This window comes from Cucurbita pepo, chromosome LG15 (assembly GCF_002806865.2).
Source record: "Cucurbita pepo subsp. pepo cultivar mu-cu-16 chromosome LG15, ASM280686v2, whole genome shotgun sequence".
Taxonomy (NCBI): domain Eukaryota; kingdom Viridiplantae; phylum Streptophyta; class Magnoliopsida; order Cucurbitales; family Cucurbitaceae; genus Cucurbita; species Cucurbita pepo.
Window position 1 is genome coordinate 65,670 of NC_036652.1, and position 17,455 is coordinate 83,124.

General features: G+C 36.8%; 2 protein-coding genes across 2 annotated transcripts; both read left to right on the plus strand.

The window, feature by feature from the left end:
• The first annotated feature begins 1,305 nt into the window (after positions 1-1,305).
• Positions 1,306-4,291, plus strand: LOC111811200 (sm-like protein LSM2). Its single transcript, XM_023697955.1, has 3 exons — positions 1,306-1,415; positions 1,594-1,752; positions 3,936-4,291. The coding sequence occupies exons 1-3, from the start codon at positions 1,413-1,415 to the stop codon at positions 4,053-4,055; spliced, it is 282 nt and encodes a 93-aa protein (XP_023553723.1). The 5' UTR covers positions 1,306-1,412; the 3' UTR covers positions 4,056-4,291.
• A 665-nt stretch (positions 4,292-4,956) lies between these two features.
• Positions 4,957-17,099, plus strand: LOC111811962 (mediator of RNA polymerase II transcription subunit 33B-like). The gene is made up of 12 exons (XM_023699044.1): positions 4,957-5,468; positions 5,890-6,000; positions 6,602-6,955; positions 7,173-7,492; positions 7,591-7,682; positions 8,233-8,593; positions 9,278-9,488; positions 11,626-11,740; positions 11,876-12,037; positions 12,567-13,224; positions 14,480-14,686; positions 15,767-17,099. Exons 1-12 carry the CDS (start codon positions 5,170-5,172, stop codon positions 16,885-16,887), a joined length of 4,011 nt encoding a protein of 1,336 aa, XP_023554812.1. The 5' UTR covers positions 4,957-5,169; the 3' UTR covers positions 16,888-17,099.
• Positions 17,100-17,455: the final 356 nt, after the last annotated feature.

The window sequence follows — 17,455 nt, forward strand, 5'->3', positions numbered from 1 at the left end:
TTTATTCTATTTTTTTAAAAATTCGATAATTTTATAAATTTAAAAATAATTTTGATATTAATTATATGAATGGAAAAAGATAATAACTATAAATTTTTTTGAAATATTCATTAACTAATATTTATAAATTTTTTATAATTAATACACGAATACAAGAAACTAGCCATTATTTTATTCTAACTTTTTAAAAATTCAATAATTTTAAATTCAAAAATATTTTTAATATTAATATACAAAAATATTTACAAGTTTTTAAAACTTTTTATAATTAATATATTGATGAAACTAGTTAGCAACCTTTTTAGTCATTATTTTATTTTAACCTTTAAAAAATTCAATAATATTTTTAATATTAATATATGAATAGAAAAAGATAATAACAACTATAAAAATATTTATAAATTTTTTTATAATTAATATATCTATGGAAACTAGTTAGCAAGTTTCTTAGCCATTATTTTATTCTCACTTTTAAAAAAATTCAATAATTTCAAATTCAAAAATATTTTTAATATTAATATATAAATAAAAAATATATATAATAACAGATTTAGACCTGTAAACTTTCAAAACCTTAATATTCATTAATCTTTTAAAAAATATTTATAATTTTTTTTATAATTAATGTAGGGATGGAAACTAGTTACTTATATCTCATTAATCATTATTTTTCTTTAATTTTTTCTTTCTCCTTCTCTTTTGATACACATTTATATTTTTATTCATATGGTACGTAATTATAAATATGATATCAAATAGGTCAGTAAAATCTCAATCAATAATAATAGGCTTATTCTTAATCGACCTAAATTTGTAAAATTTATAGGGTCATATATCTTAGGTCATAACTTGATCGTGAGTGAACTTGTCGACATTATACCTACCACGAAGTATGAAAAGTGTCGGATATTAGTTAAACGACAGGCCACTTCAAGGCATCTCATTGACGTTCATCATAATTCACTTTAAGTACAATAACGTTTGCTGGTAGGAATTCCTTTCCGTATTATTGTTTTTGATCGAGGAGCAAGTTAAATTATAAAAAATAATCATATACTTTAGTTTAAGTTAAACTAGAAAGCTTTTAAAATTTGTTTTAACACTATTCTTGTAGGTTTTTACCATTAAATTAAAAAATAAAAATTATATGTGAACAAATTTAAACTGTAAATTTTTGTTTTAATAAATAAATTTTGAATGGTTAAAATTAAAATTGAAATTTAGCTCATAACAAACTGATTTTTTTTTATTTTATTTTTTTAATTTTATTTATAATTTACCATTTTCTTTTATAATTTGAACGGAAGAAAACACACCCCTTTGTGAGAGTTCGGGCGGCATTTCGACCTTTGGAAGTCGTCGATCGTCGAGCGGAGATAGACTGAAGATCAGCAACTCAAACCTCTACTGAAATGGTAATTCCTCCGTCGTTTAAGATTTTCGTTAATGTTAGTCCTACCTCAGGGCTGAAGCATTTGTTTGTCTCGTCTTTTGCTTCCGTTATTTCATCTCAGATCCTTCACGGTTTCTAAAATCTCTGGTCTATATGCGTTTGGAGTTTGATTTGTGTTTTGTTTGTGTTTTGTTTGTCAGTTGTTTTTCTCGTACTTCAAGGATTTGGTGGGCAGAGAGGTGACAGTCGAGTTGAAAAATGACCTATCAATTAGAGGAACTCTGCACTCCGTTGATCAATATCTCAACATCAAACTTGAAAACACCAGGGTTGTTGATCAAGACAAATACCCTCACATGGTATCTAATTTCTTACCTTTCTTGTCATTTCTGCCTCTTATTTACTAGAGTTTCCTTTTAATGCTCATTTAATTCTAATAATTTGGAAGGTTGTCTGGCGAGATGCATGATATGTGGTTATGGTTCACAGATTATTTGTACCGTCGATTGTTATCACCCTAAGATTTTCATTTTATATATTGTTTTAATTGAGAATGTTGATCTTCTTTTCATCCTTTGCTCTTTCTTGAATTTTCTCGGGGGTAAAGTTTCAAGTAATTTTGTGGGTGGTTCCCAAATCAGTGAAAATTCCAAGTAATCTTGTTGCTTGGTTAGAGTTCCCAACCTCCACAATGGTATGATATTGTCTACTTTGAGCATAATTTCTCATGGTTTTGCTTTGGGCTTCCCCAAAAGGCCTCAATACCAATGAAGCTGTATTTCTTACTTATAAACCCATGATCATTCCCTAAATTAGCCAATGTGGGACTCTCTCCCAACAATCTTCATATTTGTTAACTTTGTTTTTAGAACAATACATTGCACACGAGTTGAGGTGGATATATTAAATTTATATCTACAACCTTCTAATGTGGATTGTACCAGAGTAGAAAATATTGCGAGTCTTATCCAAAAAAAAAGCAAGTATATGTTAAAGTAGAGGATTCTTGATAATTTCCTGTTCGAAATGAATTTGATTATCTAATTCCATGAGGGTTTTAAAACACCGGTTCTGATTGAACTCATTTATCTGGATGTTGCATCTAGTTCATGATTTTTATTTCAGCAAATCAATACTTACTGGTGTAGTGGATCAGTAGGATTTTTCTAGTATGAATTGTTCTTTTAGTAAGAATTTCTGAATTATTTATTTTAAAGTTGGAGATTAATATGACTGTCAAGTAGTTTTGTAGAGCAATTTCTTTTTTCGTCAGTTAGTTTGTTCTTGTTTGATATTCAGTTAACTGGTAAATGAAGGGATGATCACTTGTATTTTCAGCACATTTTGAACGGGGTAGAATTTTTTGTTCTTGAGTCTAAATTTTAAGCTGCATTAATAAATCAGTGCGGGGGAACACTCACATAGTAGTACTCGTGCAAGTATTTTAAGAGGCCAAGAAATGCTGCATATAAAGAGGGGCCATCTTCAGACCAAGAACTCTCATTTTGTATAGACAATGTAGTTTATATAGATATTGTGACTAAACGCCCAGCCTAAGTAGTGTGGTGGCTTTTTGACCAAATGTTAGTTTAACACTAAGCACAAAGGAACCATTTTCATTCTTCAGCTTGTCAAATGTTGAGGATGGTAGGGAGAGGAGTCCTAATGATCACTAATTAAGGGGTTGATCATGGGTTTATAAGTAAGGAATACTATCTCCATTGGTATGAGGCCTTTCGAGGAAACCAAAAGCAAACCCATGAGAGCTTACGCTGAAAGTGGACAATATCATACAATTGTGGAGGTTCGTATTCCTAACATGGTATTAGAGTCATGCCCTTAACTTAGCCATGTCAATGAATCCTCAAATGTCGAACAAAGAAGTTGTGAGTTTCGAAGGTGTAGTCAAAAGTGACTCAAGTGTCGAACATATGGTGTATTTTGTTCGAGGGCTCTAGAGAAAAGGAGTCGAGCCTCGATTAAGGGGAGGCTGTTCGAGGGCTCCATAGGCCTCATGAGAGGCTTTATGGTGTACTTTGTTCGAGTGGAGGATCGTTGAGGATTGTTGGGAGAGGAGTCCCAATGATCACTAATTAAGGGGTTGATCAAGGGTTTATAAGTAAGGAATACTATCTCCATTGGTACGAGACATTTTAGGGAAACCAAAAGCAATGCCACGAGAGCTTATGCTCAAAGTGGACAATATCATATGATTGTGGAGGTTCGTGATTCCTAACCTCAAATCCGGCAGATCTTGATTGATTCCAAATCCTTCTGTGGCTTCCTAACCACACTCATAATCATGGCCATGATGTGTAAACTTTGGTTTACCAAAGGTATCTTGTGACGAGCATGGGATACATAAGAACAAATTTTAAGCGTGTAGGAACAGGTCTTATTTCCCAGTCTCTAGTTTGTGTTTGTTGTAGAATGTGTTCTGTTTTAATTCTCTTTTCTTGTTTTTACTTGATCAAGAACATCTGTTGTCTGTAATTTTTGTTGCTGTGATTGGAGTAATGGAGTTAAAATTTTACCTTTTCAGCTTTCTGTTAGAAACTGTTTTATCAGGGGATCAGTGGTGAGATATGTTCAACTTCCACCAGATGGCGTTGATATCGAGCTGTTGCACGATGCCACGAGACGCGAGGCTCGGGGTGGCTAATGTCAGTTAGTTTGTAAGTTTGTATGGAATGGCATGGATATTGATTAAAGTGCATTCTTTTGTGTACCGCAATGCGTGACGGTTGTACTTCGTGATGGTTGCCTCACATTATTCTGTGTTCAAGTATTGTCGTGCAAAGAATCCAATGAGATTCTATTCAGCAGGTGATAGTGAATGGTAATTCAAAGAATCCAAAGGATAAATGAATGGTAGTTTGTAGCTGTTATTTTAGTGTTCTCACATGCTCTATATGTAACATGAATTTTCTTTTTTCAACGTATCGCTTCTTCCGTTTCTCAACGGTCAAGTAAGGCTAAGTTCATGAGCTTATTATCCTAGGTTGGAACAAGTAGATAGGATCCCCTTTTTTACGTCTCCATGTCCTCCCGTGTTGCGACATACATATACATGGAGGCGAAAAAAAGGAAAGAGAGGGATGGAGTTTCTCTCACTTTTGGCATAGCGGGCCCCAGCGGGAGGACCGTAACAATATTTTTGAAGAGTAAGAGTATTTTTTTTTACGAAAAATTTAAAATTGTTGAAACAAAGTATTAAAAGTTTCCCTCTAAAATCAAAATCAACGGTGGAGTATTTTTGAAAGTTTAGGGTATTCTTATTAATTTAACTACCGAGCAAATATAAAAACCTTCATTTTAAGTGTGGGTTTGATCCAATGACAATTAATTATAGGATATCCAACCTTTGATCGGGTTGAGTCGATGCACACGAGAGTAGTTTCAAATTATTTTATTCAAAATCATTGAATGGATTAAAATCAAATTTTATTATTATTATTATTATTATTGGGAATTCCATGGATGTTTGATGAGCTTTGGAAAATTTAAAATAATGAATTATTAATGTAATCGGTTGAATTGGATTGCTTGAACCAGGGTTCAAATCTAATTTGATTTCTTCAATTACTTAAACCAGGGTTTTCTTCTTCCATCATTTTACGCGCCGCGAACAATTTCATGTACCTCTAAATTTTGGACATACACGAGAATGAACCCCAAATGTTTTCTCAAATAACTTCAATCTACTCACCCTGAATCTCTTTTCCATCCATTATTCCCTTTCCCTGAGCAAGAAATTCTGTGGGTCAGATTCTCCCATGGCGGTTTCCGCTCAACCGCCCGGTCAACTGCAGGGGATCGCTGGTGTTTGGGACACTGTGTTGGAGCTTACCAAGTCGGCGCAGGAGAAGAACAGCGATCCACTGCTTTGGGCGGTTCAGCTCAGCTCCAGCCTCAATTCGGCTAGTGTTTCCTTGCCGTCTGTCGAGCTCGCCCACCTCTTGGTCTCTCATATTTGTTGGGACAATCACGTTCCGATCATGTGGAAATTCCTTGAGAAGGCAATGACCGCCAGAATCGTTCCTCCCCTGCTGGTTATTGCTCTTCTTTCTACCAGGTCTCATTTGTTCTAGCATTTTGATTAAAGCTTCTTCGCTTCCTCGAATTGTTATTTAAATGTATCATATTGAGTGCTTCATTAGTAATACTTTGAATTTGCTTATGGTTTCTTTATGTATCCGCGTGGACATTTGTGAAAATAAGTTACCGTATGCTTAGATTTCGTGCGTTGTTGGGTAACTGCCTTTCTGCTTGCACATCATCCATAATCAGCTATAATTTCGTTGTGCTGTAGTTGTCTACTGTTGATATATGTTCTAGTCTGTATCTGTTGCCTCTTGTCCAATAATTCACTTCAATTTGCATCAGATACTGGCTTTGAGTGTGGAAGATCATTTTATTTTTCTTCCTCTTTTGTTATACTTCGATTTTTCTCATCCACTATTCACCGTCCAAAGCTGACATATACCACATTTCAGGGCAATTCCATACAGAAAGCTTCGACCTGCAGCATACAGGCTTTACCTGGAACTTCTAAGCAGACACGTCTTTTCATCAACATTGGAAGTCAATGGACCCAATTACCCAAGGTAGATTTCATTGCAGTTTACTCGTGTCATTATAGTGGTTAGCCACATTCTCTTTTCATTCTGTTTAACCATTTTTCTTTCTCGATGGTAAACCTAGAGGAAAGCTTTTGCCTTGAGAGGCATTTGGCTGTATAACTCTAAGCAAAGCCAACCACGTCCACATAATGTTCCTTCCTGGAGAAAGACACTAGCTAGGAAGTCTATTTTGAGTTTTATCATGAGTATTGATACCCGCGTGGGGCAAGCTCCAATTAAAAGAAGAAGTTCACTTTGTTGAGGTTTTTAGAGTGCTGGATCACCTTATAAAGGCTAGGGTTCAACAAGTTTCTTTTATTGACAATATCCTTTAGCACGGAATTCCTAGATAGAAATCCTGTTAACATCAAGCTTATCTCTTCAATCTTTCTAATTATCTTCCTTTATGGTTGTTTTGAATTTTCGATTCCTTTTTTTTTTATATATAAAAAAATACGTATTAAAAAATAATGGGAGAAATGCCTCAACCTTATTGCACCATCATTTGTTTCATCACCCACCCCCCAGATTTTTATTTTATGCAACTGGAGGAAAAGGCTTCATGAATGATGTTATGCCATTTCAGGATCATGCAAACCATCGATGACGTCCTTCATCTGTCCCAGATATTTGGTCTCCAGACATGTGAACCTGGGCTACTTATGGTTGAATTATTCTTTTCAATTGTATGGCATTTGCTTGATGCATCATTGGATGATGAAGGATTGCTGGAACTTCCTGCAGAAGAAAGATCAGTGTGGCTAATCAGGCCACAACCACATGATATGGAACTAGATGTTCATGATTCTTTTGGTGAGAAGAAAACTGAGAACAGTGAAAATCTGCTTAAAGTGAACACTGCAAAAGCTATTGAGATTATTGGGCAGTTCCTGCAAAATAAGAAAACTGCAAGGATTTTGTGCTTGGCCCATCAAAATATGTAAGAAGTATAATTCTTCCTAACCTTGTTTGTCTTCTCTCTCCGTCATCTTTGATTTCTGAAGGAAAGAAAAGCGTATGGATTTTAAGAATGGCCACATTTCATTGAGACTACCACTAGTTATTGGAATAACGTATGCTGCTTTAATGTTAAATTAATACAAAATTTTTAGAGCTCAATGAAAATGATTAACATAATTCTGCTTTCTGGGTCTTAGGCCATTGCACTGGGCAGGTTTTGCCCAGCGGTTACAACTACTTGCAGCAAACTCAGTAGTTTTGAGGAACACAAAACTAATAACTCCAGAGGTCCTTCTGCACTGGACATCCGATAAACATAGGTTTTTATCACAAGAAGGAAAAACAACATCTCAGTTAGAGTTCCATGATGTAATGGCTTCTGGATCGCTCTTTTCTTCCGCTGGTCAATCTCATGGCGTTAATTGGTCTGCATTGTGGCTTCCCATTGATTTGTTCCTGGAGGATGCCATGGATGGATCACAAGTTCTGGCAACTAGTGCTGTTGAGCGTCTGATTTGTATGAGCTTACAATTTTTATAGTGCTTGAGTGACTCTTCAATTAAATTGAAATTCTAAGTTTCTATAAGAGTTCTATTGATCCAGAGTTATCTGCAGGCTTGATAAAATCTTTGCGGGCAGTTAATGATGCCTCCTGGCACAATACATTTTTGGGTTTGTGGATTGCAGCGTTGCGACTTATTCAAAGGGTAGGATCAATTAGCGTTTTGATAAATGAATCATGTTTATCTGTTTATATCCTCTTTATGTTCAGATATTAACTTTGTCCAAAATGATTTCATCCGCACAATTTACTTAATTAGCAGGTCCATTGCCTTGAATTGAGAGATTTAAAGTGATTTCTGTTCTATGATAATTGCATGGTAACTTTATGCTGGCTTATAAAGTTTATACTATGTTCTTCTTTCTCCTTTATATTTTAACTCCAAGATTGGGGGAGATGGATAAAAAAAGCAGCATTGAAGTTCAATCTTTTAATAAGCCTGACTCATGTGGCAGTTTTACTCTGTTTGTGACAATAATCTACTTAAAATACGGTCTCCTTCTGTTGAATTGGGGAAACGTACCTTGCAAGAAAATTAAGCATCCATCCCTCTTTTCACTTATACTCCTCTTTATTATTATTTGAGTATTTATTACCTTTAGGTAAAAAAAACTCAGGTTTAATCTGCCTACATCTGGGGGGCATTTAACTTATTCCAACCTGCTTATATTTGCTAATTCAAATTTCCATTTTAGGAAAGGGATCCAAGTGAGGGTCCTGTGCCTCGTTTGGATACATGCTTGTGCATGTTATTGTCAATTACAACCCTTGCAGTCACCATTATTATTGAAGAAGAGGAAGGTGAACTAAAGGAGGAGGATGAATGCAGCCCAAGTAAAAGTAGAGATGAGAAGCAGTCTTCAGGAAAGCGCCGACAAGGTTTGATTACGAGCTTGCAGATGTTGGGTGAATATGAGAGCTTGCTGACTCCTCCTCAATCCGTTATTGTAGTAGCCAATCAGGCTGCCGCAAAAGCAGTAATGTTCATATCAGGAGTTGCAGTTGGTAATGAGTACTATGACTGTGTTAGTATGAATGACACACCTATTAATTGTTGTAAGTACTTGTTCTTATTTCAGAATTTAACATTGGTTGTATGGATTCTAATGAGCAATGGTCTCTAGAATATTTAAATTGGTGAATATTTGCGTTCTTTTGGAACTTCTAAACATAGTCAATTGACCTGTTCTATCTCCATTCATCTGCAAATGCTAACCCTTAGATTCATCTGCAAATGATAACCTTTAGATTCATGCTCAATTTCTCAAGATTTCCTGGGAGTACAATTCTGTTAGAACAGTCAAATCTTTTATAAAAGGACATTATTGACTTCATGCTAAAAAATTGCTTGGTTCAGTGGTTGACATTTATTCATCAACAAGTGCAAAATTTTGGATTGACGTTCTTCAAGAATCATTATTACTGGAATTCTGCTTGAACAATTTATCTTCAATGAAGCACATTATTGAACGTATCCCCAAAATTATTTTATTCTGTGGACAAACTAATTCTAGATGTGGCATAGGATTCTGGCGTGCAAATCTACATAGTATAGTAGTCTTTGTTATCCTGTACATACATCTTAAATTTTAATTTACAATGGTTCTTTTGATCCTTGAAGATTTCTCTCTCACTCTCTCTCTCTCTCTCTCACACACACACACACACATTGTTGCATACATATGCACATCCGAAATGTATTCTCTTGTGTGGCTAATTTGTTGCTTTTTCTTGTTGCAGCTGGAAATATGCGGCATCTGATTGTTGAGGCTTGTATTTCTAGGAATCTTCTAGATACATCGGCATATTTTTGGCCAGGCTATGTAAATACACGCAGCAGTCAAGTGCCTCGTAGTGCATCTAGTCAGGTGGTTGGTTGGTCATCATTCATGAAAGGGTCGTCCCTAACTCCGTCAATGGTGAATGCTTTAGAGGCAACTCCAGCTTCTAGGTATGCTCCCACAAGTATCTTTTTGTATCATGTAATGCCATATTGAGGGAAGATGATTAATTAAAGGACCAAGTTCAGTACCTAGGTTCTGTATTTTGTTTCCCAAAAAAGTGAATACAGATGCAGCGACTATGTGTTGCAGACAGGGAAGCTGGAAATAGATTTGGATAGCTTCTTGAAGTTATGAAAATTAGGAAGGTGGGGAAAGCTGGGTATTCTAAGCAGGTTTAATAGAAGGGGTTGGAGAGAGGTGCTAAATTTTGTTCCCTATTATCCTTCTTTTTGTCAGTTAGGGGGCAAAATATAAGGGGTCACTGAGAGGAATGACAAGAGGGTGAAAATGGGTAATTCATGGTCCAATCAACGGTTGGGTAGACGAAATATTAGTGATTCAGGACGAAATATTAGTGATTCAGGAAGGTGGCTGACGGGGGGAAACTAGAGATGAGATGAACATAGTAAGTAAGATGGATTTATAAACGATTAGATTGATTTCTAACAAGGAGTTTTTTTCCCGGATGAGAAACAAGAGAATATCATTCAAGAGGCAAAAGCCAAAACAAAACAACTTAAGGGACAAGGGAATAAGGCATCCCCTCTTCCGAAGGAAAGAAGTTGATGGTTTCTATCGAGTAGTTACAAGACAACCTGTGTTGCGCACTCCAAGTAGAGGCCATAAACTGTACGAGGTCACAAAAAGAAAGAAGAGAGCTCGACTTATCTGTAAACACTCTAGAATTTCTCTCTTTCCAAAGAAGCCAAGGAATAGCCCTATCAAGATTCATCCAAAGCACTCCAGCTTTGTATTTCAGCCACCACTCAGAGAATTCCAACCAACCACAAAACTATACCACGCAGCTTACACCCCTGCAACCCAAACATTTGACCGAATAAATTCCACACTTTTCCAGCGAACTCACGGTGCATCAGCAGATGGGAAGAAGACTCCTCATTTTTACAGCACATAACACACATATTGGGGGAGATACACAGGTTGGGGTACCTCCGTTAAACTTTGTCTAGAGTATTTGAGGTCCGTAGTCCACAAAAAAAATGAACTTAGGAATCATCCGTTCCCAAAGGTGAGTACACTATGCTTCATCTAACACTCTTCTCTTTTCTTGAAGAGCAACCAAGGCCAAAGGAACTGTAAATATACCAGACTTATCCAGCTTCGAAAGCAAAGTATCATCCCTTTGAGTGGATTATCTAGTTTCCAATAGCAAGCCTAGCTCACCACCCCTCCAACTCTCTGTCAGAAACCACTTCTCAAACCAAGATCCCAATCGTTACTGTACACAGTATTGAGAGAATAAAGGACAACTATATACAATAACATATATCATAACCATCCCTCTCAAGCGGGAGCAAATATGTCGATCATGCTCAGCTTGTTGGAGTGATGATTTTCTTGAACCGTTTAAGGCTTTAGTGAGAATATCCCTCAGTTATTCTCCTGTCTTCACATATCAGGTGGACAGCAACCCTGGTTGTATTTTCTCACAAATAAAATGACATTCAATATGTTTAGTTCACTCATGTAACAATGGAATAGATGCAAATTGAAGTGCAGCTTGATTATCTCACCACAATTTTGCTGGTATTGTATACTAAAGCCTATCTCAGTTAACAATTGATATATCCACACTATTTCACATATAGTCTGTGCCACAACTCAATATTATGACTCAACACTTGATTATGAAACCACGTTCTGCTTCTTACTCTTCCACGACACTAAATTTCCTCCTACGAAGACAATATTATGACTCAAAGCTTGTGATTTTCTTGGGAGCTTATATCTTTGAGCATTAGTCTCTTTTCATCTCTTCAATAAAAGTTTGGTTCTTGTTAGGAAAGGAAAAAAAAAAAAAAAAAGAATACAAGGGAAGGAAGAAAAATTAAGGGAACAAATATGTGAACAAAATAAAAGAGAGAATAACTATGGAATATTTCCACAAGGGTCAATAATCAACAAAATTATTTGTTGAACAAAATCTTTGGGAAACGTACATGTTGTCACCGTAATACATTTATGGAGTTTTATCACATTCATAAGCGTACATCAGATGCGTTGCAATTTTACCCAGTAGTATGCCAATTAATTTTAACTTAAAGCTCATGGATTTGATGTAAGCTTAGCGGAGATTGAGAAGATCTATGAGATTGCCATAAATGGTTCAGGTGACGAGAAGATATCTGCAGCTTCCATTTTGTGTGGGGCATCACTTGTTCGAGGCTGGAATCTACAGGTGAATGACAGTTGATGCCTCTGATTTGTATGGCACTGTGTGAAGGTTTTTTCCCCAATATTTTTGTAAAAGATTAATTTTGCATCTGTTCTCCACTATTAACATCTGGGATTATTTTAACCCATTTTCTTCTAGGAACACACTGTTCTATTTATATCCAGATTATTGTCGCCACCAATTCCTGCAGATTACCCTGGAAGTGATAGCTATTTGATCGACTATGCCCCATTTCTGAATGTTCTACTGGTTGGAATATCATCAGTTGATTGCGTGCAGATTTTTTCCTTGCATGGCATGGTAAGAATGTTAACCTTGCTTATTTGACCCTGCTGATAAGCATCTGAATCTGAAGTTACCTTTTTATATAATAGATTCTGTGTGCAAGCTTGGTAGAGGTTTTATATATGAATTTACTCTTCATTTATAGCCATTATAAATTAAGTATGAGAGCTGATTTGTTTCGGAGAAGTTTTGAAAGGGTTTGATGCCTGGCTTTTGATAGGTGGGACGGAGGCCTATTGACTAAGAGAAAATTCCTTATAAGCCCATTCAAATAATCATTAGATTCAATTTTTGTTTAATAATCTATATCCTTCGGCCGACCTGAAAATAGTTCAAATGACATGAAGTATATACTTTTTGACTAGGAGACTAGAGGTTTGAATCCCACCCTATTGTTGAACTCAAAAAANCCTGCTTCAATGATTCTGAACATACTTGATTTTTGACATGGAAAAGAATTCGGTTTGAACAGAGTAATTGAGACCTTATTTTCATTGTACTATGAGCTTATTTTTCCCCCCTTTTTTTTGCTGTTTGATGCCAGGTTCCTCTACTTGCAGGTCAATTAATGCCAATCTGCGAAGCTTTTGGATCAAGTACCCCCAAGTCATGGATCCTTACATCTGGGGAAGAACTTACTTGTCATGCAGTGTTCTCCTTGGCTTTTACACTTCTATTGAGGTTGTGGCGGTTTCATCACCCACCTATTGAAAATGTGAAGGGAGATGCACGGCCTGTGGGATCTCAGCTAACTCCTGAATATCTGCTATTGGTTCGAAATTCTCAGTTAGCATCTTTTGGAAAGTCACCCAAGGATCGACTTAAAGTCAGACGGCTGTCAAAATTGTTGAAATTTTCTTTAGAACCTACATTCATGGATTCCTTTCCAAAATTGAAAGGGTGGTACCGGCAACATCAAGAATGCATTGCTTCCATTCCCCCTGGTCTTGTACCTGGGGCCCCTGTTCATCAAACTGTTGATGCTCTCTTGACCATGATGTTCAAGAAGATAAATCGTGGTGGTCAGTCTTTGACTTCAACTACTTCAGCAAGCAGCAACTCATCTGGATCTGCAAATGAAGAGGCCTCCATTAAGCTTAAAGTGCCTGCATGGGACATCCTTGAAGCAACTCCCTTCGTTCTCGATGCTGCTCTTACTGCCTGTGCTCATGGACGATTGTCTCCCCGTGATTTGGCTACAGGCAAGTCTGAAACACTGTTTTAATGAGAAACAAGAAAGGTTAATCTATTACTTAGAATATAAAATTCTGCATGTGGTTTATTTTTTTGAGAACTTATGAATTCTTTTTGGACTAATACCATTCTTGATGTTTAAATATAGAACTTACCTTCATTTATTGTGATTTGTCATTAAATTAAATGTTTAAATATTACATGTCTAAGTAGATTATTAATAACAAAAAATGAAAAATGTTAGGAACCTGCTCTCTCTCTCTCTCTCTCCCTTCTGTTAGAATATTACAAAGAACCCTTTCACTTAATTGGATTATTAATACCTTCAATTCCCGTTGCTCTCTTCCCCTCCTTCCCCACCCTTGCTTCATGCAAATCTACCTTATTAATACAAAAAGTCTCTCTTATTATTTGTGGATTATAAATCTAATTTGCTTCCCCTTTTGTTTTGCAATATTAATAGAGGTTTGGTCTAACGTAGAAATAGGTAGCTCATCTAAAGGAGGAGCTAAGACCTTGGTTACAGTGGGGATAAGTGATGTGATACAATTAGACTCAACTTCCAGTAGCTCAATTTCCCTCCCATTCTCCCCCAAATTTGGGACTTGATGAAAATGGACTAATTTTAAAAAAAGTAAACATCGATAGATGTTTACATTTTTCTAGTGGGTGGGGAGTAACATTTTTATTCTTTTTGGTGTGATGTAACCCGGAAAAATGCACCTGATGAATTTTGGATCAAGTTTGGGCTGATGAGGAGGATTGTGAACTGAAGAAAAATACACAAATTCTCGAAGAGGTAGTTTTAAGGAAAATTTTTGGAGTTGGGGATGGATTTGGAGGAAGACATTTCTAGGAGATTGGAATTTGAGTACTCGTCATGACATTCGATATAAAGGAAGGTTGCAGCGAGAATGAATTCTCCCCAAAAATGATTGGAACATTACTGGGAAGTATAAGAGAACGAGTTAATCAAGAAGTTGTCCTTTTTTTTTTCCCCAGTAATTCCATTTTGTTAAGGAATGCCCACCCATGAACAATATAAACAATACCATGAGATGAAAATGAGCCAAGAGTTGAATTGACATCGTCTCGAGCATTGTCTCTTCTAAGAACTTTGTGAATTTGTGTACTGCGGGCTTCTTGATGAATCCATATTTGTACCCTTGTGACGGCTTATAGAAAATATATTTCTTCTCAGGATCAATATAGGAACAATCTGTTGTTGGTTTGCTTGGTAAGTTCTTTACCTCATTGTTTCAGGACTCAAAGACCTTGCTGATTTTCTACCGGCATCCTTTGCTACTATTGTGTGCTACTTTTCAGCTGAAGTTACACGTGGTATATGGAAGCCAGCATTCATGAACGGAACTGATTGGCCTAGTCCTGCTGCAACTTTGTCCGTTGTTGAGCAACAGATTAAAAAGATTCTTGCTGCAACTGGTGTTGATGTCCCTAGTCTTGCTCTAGGTAAATTCTTGATGCGCACTAATGCCGTTTTATATATATATATATATATATATATATATTTTATTAGAACATCTGGAAACTATTTTCCTACTTTTATCAATTTCATTGAGTTAGTATTTGGTTTCTATACTTCTTTTTTAGAAATTAAAACGAAGGTCAAGATAAGAAAGCCCTCCCAACCATTAGAATGGAGATTGAAGAAATGCTCTCCAATTGATTTGAATAAAGGAGGATGGTGATAAAACTTTCATAAAGAAAATAAATGTTACGAAGAGCACCTCTATATTCTCTCTACCTGGTTAGGTAGGTGCATTTTTCATCTTCCCCACCCCATATATTCTCTCTACTTGGTTAGGTAGGTGCCAAAGCACAGCCTGCTGTTGGTCCGCAAAATCTGCCTTCTACACTTTATGAGTTAGCCGAACAACAATCAGAAAAAAAAGTTTATCGTCCTGGTGGGGAAAAGATATTTAGTAAGCCAAATATCTCCATTATCAACTCTCTAGAAAACTCAAGAGTCTCAGCCGAAGTAATAGAAGCAATTTCCTAAGCGTCTAGGATATATTCTTCATACAAATATATTAATCTGAATACGTCTCACGGAAGACGATAGAAATGGTAAGAATGATAGCGACTTCATATCAAAGAATTTTTCAAGACAAGTCATTAGAGTAACGTCGACGCTTTTTGTACAAATATTCAGTTTTTATCTTCTTAGTGGTGCCATAGCAACAACAGTTTACTTCCTAACTGCCTCGTATCTTTGATTCTTCTTGATAGGAAAGCTTTTTGTAAATAGTCTTTTGGATTGGTGGGTGGGGGAGGGGGGATCTCCTGCCCTTAGATTGTTGCTGTTTTTTGGTCTTTGCAACATATTCACAGGTTTCTTATCAAGAGGAAAAAAAAGAAAGAAAAGAATGACAGTGACTTTGCACTGTTTGAAATGTGATGAAGCTGCAACACATTCACTTGATCTCTCACCAGAGTAACTCTTGAAAAACATAAAAAATTGAATTGGTATTGCATTTTTCATGTGTTTTCTGTTCAACCTAAAATTGAGCTTGAATTGCCTATTTGCAGGAGGAAGTTTTCCAGCTATGCTTCCTTTACCCTTGGCTGCCCTAATAAGCCTCACAATAACCTATAAACTGGATAAAGCCTCTGAACGCCTTCTTGCCCTCGTTGGCCCCGCGCTAAATTCGCTCGTTGCTGGTTGTTCGTGGCCTTGCACACCTATTATAGCCTCATTGTGGGCTCAGAAAGTGAAGCGATGGAATGACTTCCTTGTGTTCTCTGCTTCTCGCACTGTTTTTCACCATAATAGTGATGCTGTTGTCCAGCTGCTTAAGAGTTGTTTCACTTCGACTCTGGGTTTAGGCAACTCCAACGTAAACAGCGGTGGAGGTGTAGGCGCACTCCTCGGTCACGGTTTCGGTTCTCACGTTTTAGGAGGGATGTCTCCAGTGGCTCCTGGGATTCTCTATCTCCGTGTGCATCGATGTGTTAGAGATGCTTTGTTCTTGGTGGAGGAGATTGTCTCTCTTTTAATGCTCTCTGTCAAAGACATTGCAGTTACTGGGCTACCAAAGGAGAAGGCTGAAAAACTAAAGAAGTCCAAGCATGGAATGAGATGTGAACAGGTTTCTTTTGCTTCTGCAATGGCACGCGTTAAACTTGCAGCTTCTCTTGGAGCTTCATTAGTTTGGATATCCGGTGGATCAGGCTTGGTCCAATCTTTGTATAAAGAAACCTTGCCGTCTTGGTTTTTATCAGTCCATTCAGTAGACCGTGAAGGTGTAGAATATGGAGGTATGGTTCCTGTGCTTAGGGGCTATGCACTTGCATTCTTTTCAGTACTTTGTGGGACGTTCTCCTGGGGCATAGACTCGATATCATCAGCGTCGAAGAGGCGTGCAAAGCTTCTCGACGCCCACCTCGAATTTCTTGCGAGCGCATTGGATGGAAAATTCTCCATTGGGTGTGATTGGGCTACATGGCGGGCTTATGTTTCTGGGTTCGTGAGCTTGCTGGTGCGTTGTGCACCGAAGTGGTTGCTCGAGGTGGATTTGAAGGTGTTGGAGAGGTTGGGCAAAGGATTAAGGCAGTTGAACGAGGAGGAATTGGCTCTTGCATTGCTGGAAAGTGGTGGGTTGACTGCAATGGGTGCAGCAGCGGAACTTATTATTGAAGGAGGATTTTAAATGTTACAGACTTAACATGAAAAGTGAACCATTTTTGTTTAGAAAAACTGGAACCATCAACTGACGTAGGTTTCCCTTAGCATCATATCCCCAGTAATGCAACGTTCATGTACACAAATGGTTCTTACCGCTGCTCTGCATAGGCATATTAGCCGCCGTTTTTTTTTTGGCTAAAAATCTGAAGTAATGATATTCAAAATTTTAGCATGTAATTCATGTATCATTAAATTTGTGAAAAATATGTAACAATTTAGGCCACATCCTATTAAATTTGTATATTTTAGTTTAACAGTTTTGACCTCGAATAGATCAAGAATGTAAGTTCAAAAAAACTTAATAGCAATTAGATTTAATCATATAAAATAGAAAGTTTGACCATTGAATTGTACACGAGGTTGATTGAATTGTACACGAGGTTGAGGTGTTGTGATGTCCCATATTGGTTGGGGAGGAGATACGAGGTTGAGGTGTTGTGATGTCCCATATTGGTTGGAGAGGAGATACGAGGTTGAGGTGTTGTGATGTCTCATATTGGTTGGGGAGAAGAACAAACCACCATTTATAAGGG